An 18,989-nucleotide genomic window follows, 5' to 3' on the forward strand; every position below is an offset into this window, starting at 1 on the left:
AGTAACCTTGCACAAATACACTTGGGAGAAAAATTCTGACTGTTTTTAGAGTTTTTTTATTTTTGATCACATCGTTTGGGACGATCCCAAATCATCCTAGATAATCAGTTAAAAATGAAAACCCTAATTAGAGCATACTAGTTAAGGAAGTCGCAATTAAGTAAATTATCCTGGTCGATATTAGCATCATCTAGGATAATAGGCTCAAATCAGAAAGAATCGGCTGCTAGATCTCTTTAGGCATGCTTTATTTTTTGACATCGTCCAGGACATCATCTTGGATGATGTAGTATAATTATGCCTAAATTAATTTGGTAATTAAAGAAATCAATTAAGGTTTAATTTCTCAATCATATCATCCTAGATGATCACAGGATCATCTAGGATGATTAGTTAAAGAAACCTTAGGTTCTAGCTGGATGACCAGAATGATGCTCTGGACGATGTACTAAATTAAACTAATCATCCAAGATGATCTAAAATTGGCCTAGACGATCAGTTATTTTTTCATCGTCCAGACATGAATCTAGGGCGATGTTCTGGATGATATTTGTCATTTTGTACTAATCGACCTGAACGATTGTGAGATTGTCCTGGATGATCTAATTTTTTTTCCATCGTCTAGACATCCATCCAGGGTAATCGTCTTGATGATATTTAATGACTTGAACTAATCATACATGATGATATCTTATCGACCTGGACAATCAGAAAAAATGAACCTTCTCATCATCCAGACTCTCCCAAATCGTCTTGACTGATTGAGCTAAATTTGAACTGATCGTACAGGATGATCGGTCAATCATCTTAGATAATCTTTGATGATTAGTTGCTGATTAGGGAAAATTTGAAGCCCTTTTATTTAAGATATCTTATTTTCTCAAGAGAAAATCTTTTGTTGTTATCATGACTTGAGAGAGCCAAAAGGAGAGGGAGAGCAATAGAGAGAGAGAGAGAGAGAGAGAGAGAGAGAGGATCATATAAGGGGGAGTTTATGAGGGGTTTCACAAAGGTTGATCTAAGCAAGAATCTGAGTCATCTTCTCTGGTCGTCTTCCCTAGTTCCTTGGAAGTTCGAGAGAGGTCTACTTTAGCAACTGATCGAGATTCTCTTCCTACTTCAGGAGAAAGAAAAAGGAGTTTGATTCTCTGCCTGCTTGAGGATAAAACAAAAGGAGTTGTGTTGTTTCCCTCACTAGGGTTGATGGAAATGAGTTTTTGTACGTGTTTCTCCACGTGGGGGTAAAAGAAGAGACACTGTATTTAGTGAAATACCCAGATGAGAGGCTCTGGGGAGTGGACGTATGTCAAGTTGACCGAGCCACTATAAAATCTGGTGTATTCTTTCTTATTATATTTTTTGCATTTAATTTCTGCACTTTAATTTCTGTGGTGATTGTTTGGTTGTGTTTGAAAATTTGTTTAAAGATTTTTTAAAACACCAATTCCCCCCCCCCCCCCCCCCCCCCTTCACCCCCCCCCCTCTTGGTTAGCCTCGAGCTAGTTCACAAGGGCTTAATATTCCTAACAAACTTTCAAGTGGCATAAGTGCACTTTCATGTATATCAAAAGGTAACTTCTCTTATCCCCTAAGTTAATGCTGCTAAAATGACTATCGGCTGAAGGTCTTTGGCATTGAGCATTTCTTTGTGGATTTACAATATGGAGTTCTTTAGTGACTCGCCTACTTCTTGTCTCATTTTTAGAAAGATTTGAGAATTTTTAGAACGTCACTAGGCACTAGCCAATTATACGACAAACATTCGTTCGAAATCAAAGGAGGTGATCACCATAATGGGTATGAGAGTGAACCACCTTGGCATCAAATCTTTTAAAGCGATGAAAAAGAGATTACATTAAAGAGTGTTAGCGATGTCCAGGAAGGAAGTCATGGTATCAAAATTTTCCACATGAGCTATGGGATCCATTTTGCCTTAGTAAGCCTCAAGGTGAGGTACCTTGAAGTTGGGGCACTCTTATTTTGAAGATCAGTCTGGAAAAAGCATTGGTTGGTGTAATTTGATTTCTTTAGTGTATTTGGCTATCAGATAGAAGTTTTCATCTCTCACTTAGAGGTGAGTGGTATTGGTGATTGGATTAGCTTGATGTTCTTCTGTAGGCTTTAGGTGAGCATTGTGTTTGGATGTTTCTTTGAACACACTAACTACTGAAAGTAGATGGTTAGCCATGACAAAAGCATCTTGAATGGTCTTCAAGAGGTGCTCCCCCATAGCTTTTTTTTTAGGGAATGCATATAGCAAAATTTTATTAAAAAGAAATACAAAAGAAACTAAGTGATTGTTCCACAATCACTGTCCTACTTGAGTAACAAGGAAAATCTAGGAGGAACATTATTACAAATGAGACTATCCCAAAAAAATGTCTAAGGAGCAAGCATAATTAGCACAGTAATCATCTAATTTATTGTTATTTCTATTGACAAAGTTGAAGAAAACCTGATTGAATTCGTAAATAAATGAGAAGTCCAAGTTGTCGAGATCTTCTTCAAATCCTGCTTGCTTATTATAGATTTTATTGAAAAAATCTATAATATTTTTATTGTCACCTTCTATTATGATTCCTTTGAAATCATATCTCTCTTGAAGCATAAAATCCTTTACTGATAAGATGGCTTTCATTTCCATTTGGGTTGAATCCCAATGCTTATGTTTGATACCAAAAGCACAAAGAAATCTGCCTTTATGATCATGTAGAACTCCGCCTATTCCAGCATCATAGTTACTTTTAACAGCAGCATCTATATTCAATTTAACCCATTCGGTTGGAGGAGGAAACCAATGGCTTAATAGCTGTGAAAGCTGGTTAGTTTCCCAGTAAACCGAATTATTTTTTAAGGAAGCTAAAGCCATACTGAAAGCATTGGCAGCTATGAAAGAGGAGCAGTCTTCATTACTTTTATGAGTCACTTTATTCCTATTAATCCAATTTAAATAAACCACTGAACAGTAAATGTTACCAGTAAAAGGATCATTACCAGCCATTAAGGATAAAGCTACAAAGCAATCTTCCATGGAATTAAAAACAGGAACAGCTATTCCCCATTTTCTTAAGATATAGAAAATCTGATTCAATTTTTGGCATTTGATCGCTATGTGCAAGTTGTTCTCCTCAGTTTTACATCCTCTTGGACATTCTATTAATCTTGAAAGATTTCTGGATTTAAGGAAACTATAAGAAGGAATAGCATTTAAACTAAGCCTCCACCAGAAAATATTTACACGTGGATTCAACAGCAGTTTTTTCCTCCATTTCCATGTAAGATCTTCATCTTTATTTGCTCCAGAACATTCAGTAATTAATGAAGAAATTGATTTACCTGAGAATCTAAATTTAAGCTCCGGTTGATCTTGGATAGAATCAGGATAAATTTTGATATTTTTAATAATATCAATCAAATCAGGCCCGAAGAAATCCTCTCTGCCTTTATTTCCTTCCTGTATGAAGAAATCCAGATGCTGGATATGCTGTCCCAAGTCTTCTATAAAAGTGGGCTATCTTAAAATTGGTTTGTCATAAATCCAAACATCTTGAATTATGTTGATGTTGTTTCCCTTATAGACTTTCCATCTCAATACATCTTGAAGAGCTTGAGATCCACTAACGATAATTTTTATCGTAGGAGAACTTTGAGCTTTAAGTTGAAAGCTCTAAGGTAAAGTACCCTACTTGGCAGCTAGAATACTGTAAAGAATAGATGAGTCTCCTGAAATTAGTTTCCAAGCGAACTTTGCTCTTAAAGGTTTAACTTTAGAAATCAAAGATTGAATGCCTTGACCACCCAAATTAAGAGGCTTACATAGAACCTCCCAAGAAATATAGTGAAGACCTTTACTACCATCCTGTTTATTCCAAATAAAATCTCTACACATTTTATCAAGTTCTTTGAGTAAACTCAAAGGAACTAAAGAGTGAGTAATGTGGTAGATTGGAAAGGAGGACAGAATAGATTTGACTAGAAGAATCTTCCCTGCTAAAGAAATGTATTTGTTACCCCAAACATTCATATACTCGTTAGCTTTGTTTAAAAGATGAGAGAAATCCATCCTAGTCGACCTCCTTAGCATAATATTAATCCCAATATATTTCAGTTCTTGAACCACTTTAAATTTCAGGATTTTGGACAATCTTTTCTTCCTTTTTCTCTTAACCGACTTACCAAAGAGAATGGAAGATTTTTGGATATTGATTCTTTGCCCAGTCCATTTACAGTACCGATTTAAAATTTCCTTTGCTTTCTTCACACAACTCCCATTCGCTTTCAAGAAGAAAACTATGTCATCAGCATAAAGAAGATGAGAAATATTCTCAACATTAGGAGCTATCCTAATTCCCAATTCTTTTCCATTTCGCTTAACCTCATCTGAGAGAAGCTGAGAGCATAAAATGAAGAGAAAGGGAGAAAGAGGACAACCTTGCCTAAATCCCCTTTTGGCTTCAATCCAATCCGAATAATTTCCATTAATAATAATAGAGAATTTAGTATTTGAAACACATTGGATGAGGAAATTAGCAAACTTATCTGGGAACCCCAAATTCTTCAAGACTTGAGTGAGAGTAGACCAACTCATACTATCATAAGCTGGTTCCATGTCAATTTTGATAGCCATTAGCCCTTTTTTAGCTTTGGAAAATCTAAATTTGTTGCAAACTTCTTGAGCTAACAGAATGTGTTCAGAGCTAGATCTGCCTTTGATAAAAGCAGCTTGTTCTTCTGAAACGAGTTTTGGGATGATGAATAACATTTTGTTTAATAACATCTTGGCTATCAATTTGTAAATTGAAAGACACAGACTAATAGGTCTGAAATTAGAAGGGAGCATCGAATTTCCTGTTTTTGGGATTAATGTTATCAAGTTCTCCTTCCAACTAGGACACATGATTCCTAGTTCAAAGAAAGATATAATAGCCTTCCATACATCATTGCTAATGATGGACCAAAAGGTTTTGATGAAGGAGTAAGAAATCCCATCTATACCAGGAGAAATACTTGTTTCTAGATGTTTAACCACCTCATCAAGCTCTTCTTTTTTAAAATCTTTCAATAGGACTTCCTTGTCTAATTCATTAAGTACATTGAATGGTTTCGGCCAACCAGAAAGACAGCAATCTTTTTCTCTCCATTTGTTTTTGAAAAAGCTGAAAAAGATATCTTCCACTTCTGATAGATCAGAAGTTATTTCGCCATTACCTCCTTTGATTTGATTAATCCAGTTAGAACACCTCCTTCCCGTAGCATAGGCGTGAAAACATTTGGTGTTTGAATCACCGTCTCTCAGCCATTTTGTTTTTGCTCTCTGCTTCCACCAGGTGTTCAAACGTGATAATGTTATGTTCAACAGTAGAACTTTGGATCTCAGCAATTGTAATTTGTATTCAGTCAACCCCCCTGCATCTGCTTCTTCTAATTGCAATTCAGAGATATCTTTTTTCAGCCTTTACTACAATTCAAACAGGTCTTGGTGTTTGTTTTTACTCCAGTGGTAAAGAGCTTTCAAAACTCTCTTAAACTTTTTATTTAAAGCAGAAGCTGGATCACCAACCATATTTTTTTTCCAAGAGTTTTTAACAATACCTGTAGAAGCGGCATAAGAGGACCAAACTTCTTCATACTTGATGAACCTTTTTCTACGAATAGCTGGATTAAACAAGTTTACAAGAATGGGGCAATGATTAGACGCTATTCTATGAAGATGTTTAACCACTGGATTTATAATAGAAAGCAAAGCAGCCGAAGTCAAGAAGCATTTATCTAATCTTTCCATGATTCTAGCTCCCCCTGTCTTGTTGTTGCACCAAGTGTACCTTGGACCAATAAACTTTAGTTCATGAAGATCGCATGAACTAATGAAATTGTTGAAGTCTTGGACTCCTTGAGTGTATTTGAATCTTTTCCCTCCTAGTTTGTCCTTCTGAGATAGAATGCAGTTGAAATCACCTCCAATGATAATTGGAAAAACTGGGTTGGATATGCCTTCAAGCGTGTTCCATAGGTTCTTCCTCTTGTATAAATCATTGTTTCCATATACAGAAGCAATAATCCATTTTCCCTTGTTTGCAATGTACAATTCCCCAATAATTGTTTGAGGAGAAGCCACCAAGATGGAAAAAGTGGCAAGAACCTTTCTCCAACAAACAATGAGTCCACCTGAAATACCTTCAGCCGGATAACAGTAAAAATCCCAAAGCTTTCCTATAAACTTGTCACAGTCTTTTCTATCAAAAAGGGATATCTTAGTTTCAGATAATCCAACAAAGATCAAATCAAAATCTTTAATGCATTCCTTCAAATAGCGGGAGGCCTCTTTCTTCCTTTCCCCCCTACAATTCCAAAACATTATGGAAGTCATGATTGATAAGAAATGGGATTGCTCCCTTTCTTACCTTTAGTGGATCCTCCTCCTTTCCTACCATTAGGGATAATGTTATCCTTTCCCAAGGATTTCAGGTCCTTTTGAAGTTTGAAGTCAGATTTTTGAAAGGGTATGCTTGAGTTCGTAGGTAATCCCTCAGGATTTACAAGAGTTCGCAAACAACCCACCCCCTTGATATCTTCTGAATGAGAATTTGCCTTTTCCATACAATCAGCCTCAATGATGCTCCTAATATTAACATTTTTATCTTCAATGTTAATATCTTTTCCCTCTACTGCTGCAGAAGAACAGTTTTTAATTGGTTCTAACAAGGATTTAGAAGCAACTTTATCCGATGAGTGGTTTAAGCCTTTTGAGCCTTCTTCCATATGATCCAGAACTTCTTCTTCTAAAGCACTGAAACTATTATTCATAATCACATCTGGAATCAAGCTATCCACCTTAGAGTTTAAGGCCTTATTACCCGGAATTTGCAACTGCATTGGTTCAATGATTTCTCCCTCTTCTCTGTCCAGATTAGCTTGGAGTGGCACATAGACTTGCCTAACAGTTTTTTGCTTGTTACTTGATGTCTTCAAATAATCTGATTTCTGCTTTAAATAAGCAGATCCCGACTGCCTGTTTTTTTGGAATTTGACTTGAATCCATGGTCCCAATTCATCTTGAACATAGTCTTTATCTATTTCTTCTGCTGAATTTACTTTCTTCTTAATAACCTCAGGAGCTGTTACTGAAGAAGAATTGATAAGTAAAGAACAGTGGCTCTTTGTATGTCCCAATTTACCACAATGATAGCATAGTGAAGAGATTCTTTCATATTCAACTTTTTGGAATGATCTTCCATGCAACCCTTCTATCCAAACTCCTTTAGGAAATTTTTCATCCAAATTTAATCGAACACAGACCCGTGCGTACTCCCTTTTTCCCCATTTAAATGAATTACCATCCAGGTAAATTGGGGAGCCTATTTTGGAAGCAATTCTACAAATATTTTCCTCATCCCAGCAATGTAAGTGAAGGCAAGGCAGACGAATCCAAATAGGAGCTGTAAGTCCTTTAAGAGTTTCAGGTGAAAAGTTGGGTGACCATTTGTCCAACCCAATAATATTGCCTCCTATATACCATGGTCCTCCTTCTAGTATTTCTTCCACTGCTTCCTCCTTGGTGAAGGAATAGAGAATCCAATCAAGCCCCAGAGTTGTAAGATGAAAATTTCCATATCTAGACCATTGTTTCCTCAGTTCTCTACTGCAAACTGGGAATGGGATGTTACTACCCAACACTTTGATAACCAGAGAGATTCTTAGGACTTGCGAATTAGCTTTTTCTGAATTAGAATCCATTAAAACTGTAATTCCATCTTCAGATAACGGAGTAGAATCCATCTTATAATTAAGCTTAATATGTTGAGGTTTAATCCAAGCATTTCCAGAAAAAGTTTTCGGACCTGTATCACCTTCCTTGTTAGAATTGTCAATGGAAGAAAGTCTTCTATTTTCTGATTGCAAGTTAGGATTGATAAAATGATCAGAACAAGGAACCGAATGTAGCTTATCCACAGAATTAGAATTTTCGTTAACTTCATTGGAGGTATTCGCATTTATCGCTGGCCAAGGGTCAGAGATTGCATTTGAATATCCAAATTTTTTAACAAAAATTTTAAAATCTGAGGAGGAAGCTTCAGCGTCATTTGGTTTAGAACTTGAACGGTTCTTCTCAATTACCAGAGAATTGCAATCAGAGTTATCTAAGATGCTTTTACCTTTTCCTTCTACAAATTTAATCACCTTCTTAACCGGACCATCTGTAACTTCTCTGATCACCAACGGGTTAGCACCCTTCCTAGAAGAACCTTGATCGTTTTAGATTGCTGAAACGACCGACTCTGTTCTTCCTTCTTTCCCAAAAGTCCATTCGAGCCTCCTGAAATGTTAAGTCCACCGACAGGAGGTCGGCGGCCATCCACCGTCATCGCCAACTTCCGGCGATGTGGATAGCGGTAAAACCGCGAAATCGAAAATTTGAAAAAACTGCTGTTTCTCTCTCTAACGTGCTGCTCCCATCATTATGGTGTTGTGTATTTAGGATTCATTATATTCTCTAGGGCTTAGACTGGCCAGAACATAATGGTTTTCTTACCTTCAACATTGATTCCATAATCACCACACCTTAGAGGATGTTGAATCCTATTTTGTTTGGTGGATAATATCGGGTTGTACTTGCATCAAATGTCAATTAAGAGCCATTGGAGAGAATGTCATGAAGGTTAAGTATAGGAAAAGATGAAAGAAGATGAATATGATTTAGATAAGATCCTTATTACCAAAGACATTAATAGAAGAACAATGTGAAAATAATAGCTCGTGACTAGGGAGCTCAAACTATATCAGATAAGAATAATGCAAAAGCATAGGTAAAATTTCAAAGATTATAAATCTTTATATTTCTTTCCCACTCTTTGTATGAAAAGCTAACGAAATGATATGTTCTTCTGATTAAAGAGTTTGAGTTTGGAAAGGAATCTAGAAAAGGGAATCTAAATCCTAATCTCAATATTTTATTAGAATTTGAATCCTAATATGAATATTTTTTTAGAATCTCAATCCTTTTCCACTACCACCCTCCCCCTTTTATAGGGTTTGGAAGGATAGAAAATTTATAACATTGTACATAACTGCCTCATCAATCTGTGGTAATAGCAAGCAAGTCGAATACAAGAGGAGGCACGGATGATGATTTGTAGTCACCCTGTCGAGATGGAAGAGGGTGAGTGTTATCCATCCATGTTGATGAAAGATGGTGGTATAATTTGGGTCACCCTGTTGAATTTGAAGAGAGAGTAACATCTAAGGGGCCATGTGTGTCAATAACTCTTTTTCTTATTGAGTATGAAGGTCTTAGTTCTAGGTTAGATGGATAAAGATTTGCCTAACTAGTAGAAGAACTTCTAAGGTCGCCTTTTCCCTAGGTTTGGCAACTACTTGGAGGACGTGACAAGTCCTGGTCTTCCTTGCTTTAGTGTTAAGCTCCTTCCAGCTCCTTGGCAAGTCCATCAAATGAGATGTTCCGAGAGTGGATTGCATCCTCATATTGCTCGACTTGAACATAATTTGCAAGATAACTACAAATAGGTCCTGCATAGGTATTCATGAGTGTACAAAAACACGAGATGAAAAGATATGTAGAAGTTGTTATCGGAACTTGGTAGTAAAGGCATTAACTACATCATATTAATAATTTTGAAACCATCATTTCTCCCCCATCCACTCCAATTTGAAAATCTAAACATAAAAGAAGCAAGAATGTTGTGATAGGAAACCACAGGTAAATGCAACAATAGGTTTACAAAATCTCTTTGTTCCCCAAAATTCTGAGATATGCTAAACAACACGAATTTAGGGCCTATTTGGGTTTCTTACTATTTTGCAATCGCAATTCTATTTGGCTATTGATTTTTTGTTTTTTTTTAAGAAATTTCTATGCTAATAAGCTAATTTTTAAGACTACTTTAAAAAAGTTATTTTTCTCACAATAGTTTTGTCACCACTTTTATAAAAAGTTGTACCATTCTAAATAGATTCTTAGTAAATCAAGAACATAGAACTTACTAGAGATAAATGAGATTTAAAAAAAAAATTATTTTGATGATTCGAACAATTTGATAGGTTATTGTAACAATACATTTTGTTCCTATGAAAAAAGTACTCTAAGAGGTTAATATGTGATTAAGAGTTTGTTTTATATTTTTTTTTACTACTTTACTCTTTAGACCCAACTATAATTCTATTTGGTTAGTATTTTCTCATTGCTTTCAAGAAAATTGTCTTAGAAAATTACAGTTTTCAAAAATTATTTTGCGCACAACAATTTTCAATTATATTTATAAAAAATAATAATCATCCTAAATAAGGCTTTGTGTAGAATGGCTTTCTTACTGCGGGTTAATATATTTTTCTAAAAAATTGTTTATAGCAGTAGTAAAAGAAACGTCCTAAATAAAGTCTAATCTTAAAATTCAAAACCTTTTTTTTTCCTTAAAATTCAAAACTTATTTCCCTTCATATTTTACGATTTGATAGTTCATATTTCGAATAAAAAATGGCGTTTGGATTCTCGTTGAGCATGATATAGAAATAAGTTGGAAAGAAAGGATGGATTTAGATGTAGTCTTGAGATTTATATTAGCAATGTTGGAGTGAGGATGGCATAGATATATGATTATGATTCAATTTTTAGTTTTTTTTTTTTTTTACAGTAAATGATTATGTTTTAAGAAGGGAAAAAAAAAAAAGATTTTATATTTGTTTGAACAATATTTCATTTTTATAATATTACTATACCCATATTTTGATGCAGCTTGATAGTTCAATCGCCATCCACGTACTCCGAGCCTGCTAGCCCAGGCACCCGACACGCGTGCCCCTGCATGCCTCCGACTCGGCCCATAAACGACACTCAAAGTAAACCAGCTGCACCCATCAAAATAAGGATCAATCTCACCACAAGCTTCAATCAAACACCCGTCAATGTCAGCCCCTGCCGCCTCTGCCGGCGGCGTTCTCGGCGATCCAACCCCACTGTCTACTACCCTCATCGAGAACTTAACTGGAGCAATACAATCCTTTGCTCCCATCTCCCGCATCCACCAACACCTCTGTGCTGTCCACCTATACGCCGACGACATGACCCGCCAAGTCGAAGCCCACCACTTCTGCTCTCACGTCAACGAAGACGTCCGCCAATGTCTCATCTTTGACTCGCCGGAACCCGGCGCACGCCTAATCGGCGTCGAGTATATCATCGCCGAGCCTATCTTTCTCAACCTCCCCGATGAGGAGAAGCCGCTTTGGCATTCGCATGAGTATGAGGTAAAGAGTGGATTATTATTCCTCCCCGGCGTCCCTGGGATCGTCGAGCGTCGGGATCTCGAGAAGGTTGCCAAGACCTATGGGAAGACCTTCCATTTTTGGCAAGTTGATCGTGGTGATGAACTTCCTTTGGGAATACCTAATCTCATGATGGCACTTACTGGAGACGGTCAGCTGCATAAGGATCTCGCCCAAGGTATTGTTGATTCGCTTGGTTTTTTTGGGGTTTTAGCGCCTGTTTGGCAAGAAGCAGGATTTAACTCAAGTAGTATTTAGGGTCTGTTTGGTATTAGATTGGATTTAATTTAGTGGGATTTAATAAATCTTGTAAATCTGGATTTAGTATATCCTGAGACTTTTAAATCCTAAAAACTGTTCGGTATGACAAATGTTAAATCTTGTTAAATTATGAGAAGCTTTTTGGCAACAAATTCCAGAATTCAAAACAGTTAGAGATTTAAATATGAAGTAATAATACTAAATTATATCAATAAGCTAGTTATAAATTTAGACGGCGATAGACTACTACATGATAGTTTACTTCAACATGATAGAGAAGTTGATATATCGTTGCTGCTTCGGCCTCGCCTGCATAGTGTGAAGTAGTGTTGAAAGAGTCGCTATAGAAGCTTTGTCGTCTCCTCCTCCGACGTCGGATCGAAAGACACTACGGGATATCGCTCGTTGCGAAGGTAACCATCTTTCTCCACGATAAGGATGCCGCGCGAGTCATAAATCTCATAGTTGGTAAATACCTCAAATCTGCCGAAGAATTTGATTTGGATTTACTCAGATTTATACGGATTTATGCCGTAAATCCATAAATTCAGGATTTATGTCATCGCAGGGTTTACAAGTGCGCAGGAAACCGTTTGGCTGGTTTTTTGTTAAATCCAGCTTAAATTTTATGCCAAATCCGATACCAAACAGCCCCTTATGTTAAATCCTAGCAATCCGATTTTCTTAAATACAGAAATTTGTTTGATACAAAAGTAGTAAAATCGTGATAAATACTCTGAAATTATTTACCAATGTAAATCAGAATTTAAGATGATTAGTTGATTATAAATTCAAATTAAACTTTAATTTAGTTTTTTTAATTTAATTTATATTTTAAATATGAGTTAATTATTAATTATAATTTTAATTAGAGAAATTTACATACATGCCACTTTATTTCATATTATTTACATATCTAACACCCAAAACATTAATATTATTTTCGTACCACCCATATAAAACTTTAATATCAAATATATCACTCTTATAATTCATTCATACCAAATATACCATCCTATAAACATTAATATTTTATTCTATGCATTCAAATTTGTACTATGGATGGTAGGCATGTAATATTAATATTTTAGGTATTAGATATGTAAATAGTGTGAAATAAAGTGGTATGAATGTAAATCCCCCTTTTAATTATTATGAATAAATTATAATTTAAAATAATATAATTAACACTTTTCTGTTCCATGCTGCTTCTCAAAGAATATGGTTCTATGCTGCTTCTCAAAGAAGTTTTTTAATAGAAAAAATTAAAAAAAATTTACTAAAAAGTTGCTTTAAGTAGCAAAAAGAAAGCCATCCCAAACGAAGCCTTAGTTTATCTAAAATTTATGCAAAAAAGAGAGATTTTGAATTTATTCCACCTTGAGATTTATCAGCTTCTCAAATCCCATTAGGCAAGATTTAGCATAAATCGCTCAAATTCTGCATAAACCTTCTCAAATCCGGTTTAGGATCATTGCTGCATTTCATATTGGGATTTGGCTTCTCCTCTTGGTTTAGAAGCATTTCAAGTTGGATTTCGTGGGCGTTATTTTGCTTCAATTTTATGTAAATAGTAATAACATTTATAATCTGCATTTGGCCCAACGGTCAACCAAAGTGATTGTTCGAGTTAGAAAATTTGTTACCATTCCATAAAAAGAAACAAGTTTACTCAAACAATTGTTTTGTATAATATATGTAATGTGTTTGGCTCAATATTTTCTTATTTGTAGATTATTATGAGATTTTTTTTCAGTTTTTTATTATTTGACTGATAGCCCACATCTATATATCTACAAATTTATAGGTAGCATCTAAACTTAAATATCAATGTTTATGAAATTATGTTATTATTTACAACATGGTCGTAATCCTTAAAAACTAACCCGTATTGGATATATATATATATATATATATATATATATATATATATATATTATATATATATAGAGAAGAGAGAGAGAGAGAGAGAGAGAGAGAGAGATGTCAATAAATTTTACTCGATTCAAATCTGATTTGAAGATTTTAGTTTTGAGTTCTCCAAATTAATTTTGAGCCGGGTTTAGATTGGCCTGAAATCTGTAAATTAGGCCAATTGTTATTTAGATTCAGGTTAGATTGATTGGATTTTGAGTAGTTCAACTTGGGTTTATTTCAATTGATTTGGAGGATCACTTTTAGAAAAATAGTTTTACTTGGTATAAAAGCATGGAGTTTATGGCTGGGTTAGGATGCTAACTAGTGATATGGAGTAAATGACAATGTTTGATGGAGTTTAAGGGGGTGTTGAAGTGTATGAAAGAATTCTAAGTTCAACTCTCCTTAATTTGGTCAAGACCTTCAAGGAGTGGACTACGGTGGATGTAAGATTTTGGTTGATGGTTTGTTGGTTTGTTGGTCTTGGAGGATGCTTATAAAATGGAGGAAGAATAGTGAATAATTTAAAATAGTTGTTAGAAAGGACTAGCAAGTTCCTTAAAAGAATTATAAAGATAACTATCTAACTCGTTAAACATAAACGTTAATTGAAGACCATAAACACTAAACAAAGTAGACGGTTGTACACCACGTATTCAAACAAGACGATATTTGTAGGGGAGGTAATGGTTTAAGTTTTAATCTCTTATTCACGTCTACCATTGATCATTTAGATTGTGCCCGTATCTTCATTATTATCAAAAGATTTGTTGACCTCTGTATAAGAAACCAAAGGAGAAAGAGAGAAAGACCGGTGAATCCACGAAATCCTTCGCGATATCTGCCCGAAATCCCGCAAGAAATCTCGTTACCTGACTGTTCGACGCCGCTAGCATCGCTTCTCCGCGATTCCTGCGGAACTTCCGTGGGATCGTACCATTCTTGTGTCGTTAAATACCGAACGAAGCCAAGGTAATGGCTGCTCTCTCCCATCTCCTTATTCTCCATCATGCAAGGTCATCATCTTAAAGAACTTGAGAAATCACCCAAACCTAGAAAAAATGTACAGTCAACCCCATTTTGGGTCGCAAGGAGTTAGGCTTGACTCGCCTCACTTCTTGTTAATAGTCGCTGCTAACTCTTCAAATCTAAAATCACGCTCAACTCATCATATCTTGAGTTATTCCTAACTCGCAACATCAAAGAGCTAAACAAAATCTAAATCATTTATTTGGACTTTGAGAAAATAATAAGGTGTACAGTATACATGATGCAAAGGAGGCGCCACAACAAAATAAAGAAGGTAAAGGAAAGAGCAAAAACATAGACTCACTAGAAAGATACACAAAGAAACTTAACTTAATTACTTCAAAATTTTTTACATTGCATAAACATCACTAAAGAAGAAAGAAAAAGAAAAGTGGACAAACCTACTCGTCCAAACAAAAAATTTTACAAATCAGATCTAACACTAACTCGTGAGCTACCATCCACTTATTTATTTGGTATTACAGGTGAAATTTTCCTCCTATGATAAACTGGGTTGAACTTGACATCTCCACAAGATGATGAGTAGTCACCATCTCTACTTGAAGCACATCCATCTCCCGGCAGTGGGGGATCATGACGTCTCCACTAATTGGCCTATGAGAGGTCCCAACTACACTAAGGATGCTCTGAACATTGAGAATCTTTTCCATTAAACTAACACGCTCGACAAGGCCCTCCAAAGTGATCCTTGGACATTGATCCCATCTTCAATTGAGACTTAGAAAATAGGGATTCTTGTAGTCGCCTCGACTTGCTCAAGGTTCTTGAGTTGAAGGTGCCACCAGCACTCCAACATCATCATCCTTTGGGATCTTCATGGCCTTCACCATAGCCTAGACCTCCATTAGTGAACACACTTGATGCTTTGCATTACTGATTGTTTGGGAAGATGCTCCTACGATAAATAATGAAGGAATAATAGTAGAAGATTTTTGCTGTAAAAAACATAAAAGGGACTGCTAGTAGCCCATCATGTAGAATAGTCATATTCATGTATAATCCGAAAGGCCACTGTGTCAAAGCCAATGCTTCAAACTCACTCAGTAGGTGACCCAAAACCTTGCTCAATGACAAGTACACTCTTGGCTCGCTAGTTGTTGACGATGCTTTAACCCCAAGCATTGTTCACAAAAAAATTTTGCAGTATTTCTCCTTACCCTTAATCTTGGTTGTCAAAGGGCTAGTTCACCTGAGAGTACGTTCCATCTCAACAATGGCCACCACTTGAGTGGTCATGCCTAAAGCTATTCGCTTAGTGGGGGATCTCCTTAATTGCCTTAAAGTCAATAGAATGTTGTTCAAACTAGATCAAAGGAGCACTTTCCTTGGACTCCCTCTAGATGGTGCTGCCCTGCTCATCTCTACTTTCTTAACCTCCTCCTTCAAAGGCACCATCTGTTCACTCAGTCCTGGTCCGACTAGCTCTCTCTCCTTTATGTCCAGTGACTCTTTCTTATTATTGAAGTTTATTTTTTTCTCTAGACCCTCTTTCAATTTATTTTTTCACAGATCGCCTTCTTTAGAATCACAAGGCTCGAGTTGGATAACTTAAATGGGTCTAAGTCTGTCATTAAAAATGAGTCAGACATAATTGAAAGGCAATTCGAGAAGAGTTATAGTAGCATTGCACCCCTCACATAGATACTTAAAGTTAAAGACACTACATGGGGTCAAATCAAGGCCATAATGAGGAATATGCACAATTCCGGAGGTTGCAATAAATATAACACTAAATTTCACTTTCACTCCTTTACCATGTGCTGATTGCAATAAATACTCATATTTAATTCACATATCATTTTTTTAACTCACTTTTCAAAGGGTCAAATGAAACATGTTGGAATTAAATGTATGGTTGTACATGCGCATGTAGATACTTCACAAGTATCTAATAGTTTTTGTTAGAACATTTTCCCTAATTGATTCCACCTCTTTGGAGAAGCACTTGACACAAAAAAAGCTAGTTGACCAACAAGGTGGTAGGAATCATCCTATAGAGTCGCGATTAATCTCCCAATGTGGAAATGATGTGAAGAATTGCTTGCGATGAAAAGACCAAGGATTCTTCACATCCAATAGGTCTCCCAAGTGGACTTGCTCAGGCCTATTTGAGTCTTAAACTCCCCTCACCTCAATAGGAACTGTTCATCCATAATCATTTTGCACTGTCAAGGCTCTTCGACCATCTTAGACAACTCCAATCCACCTATAGGAAGCGCATATTTCAAAGGCTATAACTACGATTTCTCAAATATGAGCATCTTAGCTTGCGGCCTCTTCCACCTAAGAGGACTCACCCTATTGCTTCTAGATTTCAGAATCCTGTCCCAATGGACTCGTCACAATGACCAGAGGAGTCCTCTTCACTGACTTGCCTGATTACGGGACTCGAGGACTAGATCAATGCTTGCGCACATAAAGACTTGCACAAACGATTCATTTCCAAAGACTGAAATATACAGACATCTATGCAGAAGTAATTAGCTAAGTCACGTGTTCATGATAGTCTGTAATAAGTCATGTTACACAGTGTTATGCTTCATTTTTTATTCTCTTAGGTGGTAGCATTTCCTGAAGTGATCCAAATCCTCTAAATAAAATATCAAGAAGCATATTTAGGGCTTTTTTGATTTGTTGACTTTGGCGACATTTGACTTTTGGATTTTTTATTCTTCGGAGTTTTATGGTATTTTAGATTTGTAGATTTCTTGTTTTCATGTTTCTTTTCTATTTTGCGTTACTCTCTCAAGACGCAAAGAGCTCTCATGCTTATTGCTTACCCTTCTGTTTGCCATGTTTTTGAATTCTTTCTTACTTCCCTAACGACTCATGTGGTTCTTTAAGATGTTGAAAAGAAATATGGCGTCTCATTTGAGAAGGAGAGGGAGAGCAGGGCTTATATGAGTGGACCGGATCATGGAATCCATCCTTTGGCTAATGGAGCAGGGAAGAGATGGAAGATGGAACTGAGGGAGGTGAATACCCCTCCTTAAGCTTCTGTGTCTTTTTCTGATTAAGTAACCGTGTAAAAGGCGTGTCATCGCTCTTATATGCTTGGGTTGTCTCTTATTCTGCTTTAAAAGTGCTTGACAGTGAATGCTTTCAAACTATGTTGTTTGAATAAAAGTCCTGTTCAGGTTTTCAGCATTTGGAATGTTTCCTTTGTTCAATTGTTGCAACTATGAAAATGATTATCAATTGGGCTTATTTGGTTTTGGTGCTCCTTATGCATCAGCAAAGTTTTGAATGAAGGCATGTGCGTCAGCGGATGTAAAATTGGAGTAGGCTTTTCTTGGAGAAATTATTTTGTGCGGACGCCGAACACCGCGTCGGGAAACCAAGTAGAATGCGCTACATGACCACATCCCCACTTGCTCCGCACCGCGGCTTAGTATTGTTGATATGATGCATTCTGAATGGTCTCCGGACGACGTTCTGCGTCCGATCTAGACACAGAATAATCTCTCTTTTTCTGAAACTTTGGCAAAGCTTGCCATATTTTTCTTTTATGTCGGATTCATGGAATTCCTTACCGAAGATCAGGTAGAGCTTAGTAAATGAATAATGCATTCAAGGATTAACTCGAAATTGATTTATTTAATATTGGTTTAAGTTAGCAAGTAAATATATTTGAATTTAAAAAAAAATTAAAGGTTAAATATATCAATTTTGAGTACAATTAAGCTATCTCATTTATAAACAATCAAATTATAAAAGGCTTGATATTATAAATTTGAGGGCAATTTTTTAAACTAAGCATCATATTAATTATAATTAAGAGATTAACCAACGAAAAAAAAAAATTTTAAACTCGCCAAAGTCGCCCGTTAAACGGGCGACTTACTCTTCACTTTATACACCCGCGAAGACTCCTTTTCTTGCCCTAAAAGAGTTTGTTTCTTCCTCAAGTCTCGGAGTCTCTCGGCAAATCTGGGCAAATCCGTGAGGTAAGGTAGTTTTAAAAGTTTTTTTTGGAATTTTTTGTGTTAAATTTCTTTCCTTTAGTGGTTATTTTCATTTAAATGACTTATGTTGGAAGTTTAGGGTTCCTTTAGTGCTTAGATTTAGGTTTTGTGTGTGCAAAGTGGTATTTTATTGTGAAAGCTTGAGGAATTTTTTGATTTGTGGAAAGAACTTAATTTTTGCTAGGATTCTTTTGGGCAAATGTAGATTTACATTTTTTTGAGATATATAATATGTTGAGCATATATTATATGAAAAATTTTTTGGAAAAAAATAAAATAATACATGTATAATTGAATAAAATTTGTATTAAAGATATCTTAAAATTAATATAAGGATATTTTTTGTTAATTTCCTTTCGTTTCTTAGACAACACGAATTTTTTTGACAAATATGACTACGAAAGTCATATCTTTGTGTTAGGGTTAGATTTTGATATAAGGTTTTCCCTATTAAAATAGAAAGTTAAATGTTGGAGGATGGTTACTTCACATGCATTTGCTTAACGTACGTTTATAAAG

The 18,989-nt window shown here is 35.9% G+C and overlaps 2 protein-coding genes across 2 annotated transcripts in view; one reads left to right on the plus strand and one right to left on the minus strand.

The window, feature by feature from the left end:
• Positions 1-6,367, minus strand: part of LOC110101346 — a 67,141-nt gene extending 60,774 nt beyond the window's left edge. Inside the window, exons 1-3 of the mRNA XM_020829208.1 lie at positions 5,593-6,367; positions 4,177-5,421; positions 2,621-3,012 (exon numbers count right to left, since the gene is read on the minus strand). Coding sequence (XP_020684867.1) covers positions 2,621-3,012; positions 4,177-5,421; positions 5,593-6,367 — 2,412 coding nt within the window. The remainder of the gene's footprint in view (positions 1-2,620; positions 3,013-4,176; positions 5,422-5,592) is intronic.
• Positions 6,368-10,761: 4,394 nt separating this feature from the next.
• On the plus strand, positions 10,762-17,727 carry LOC110101345 (oil body-associated protein 1A). The gene is made up of 2 exons (XM_020829206.2): positions 10,762-11,455; positions 17,350-17,727. The coding sequence occupies exons 1-2, from the start codon at positions 10,918-10,920 to the stop codon at positions 17,496-17,498; spliced, it is 687 nt and encodes a 228-aa protein (XP_020684865.1). The 5' UTR covers positions 10,762-10,917; the 3' UTR covers positions 17,499-17,727.
• Positions 17,728-18,989: the final 1,262 nt, after the last annotated feature.

The sequence above is a fragment of the Dendrobium catenatum genome, unplaced genomic scaffold (genome assembly GCF_001605985.2).
Source record: "Dendrobium catenatum unplaced genomic scaffold, ASM160598v2 fragScaff_scaffold_851, whole genome shotgun sequence".
In the NCBI taxonomy this organism is placed as follows: Eukaryota; Viridiplantae; Streptophyta; class Magnoliopsida; order Asparagales; family Orchidaceae; genus Dendrobium; species Dendrobium catenatum.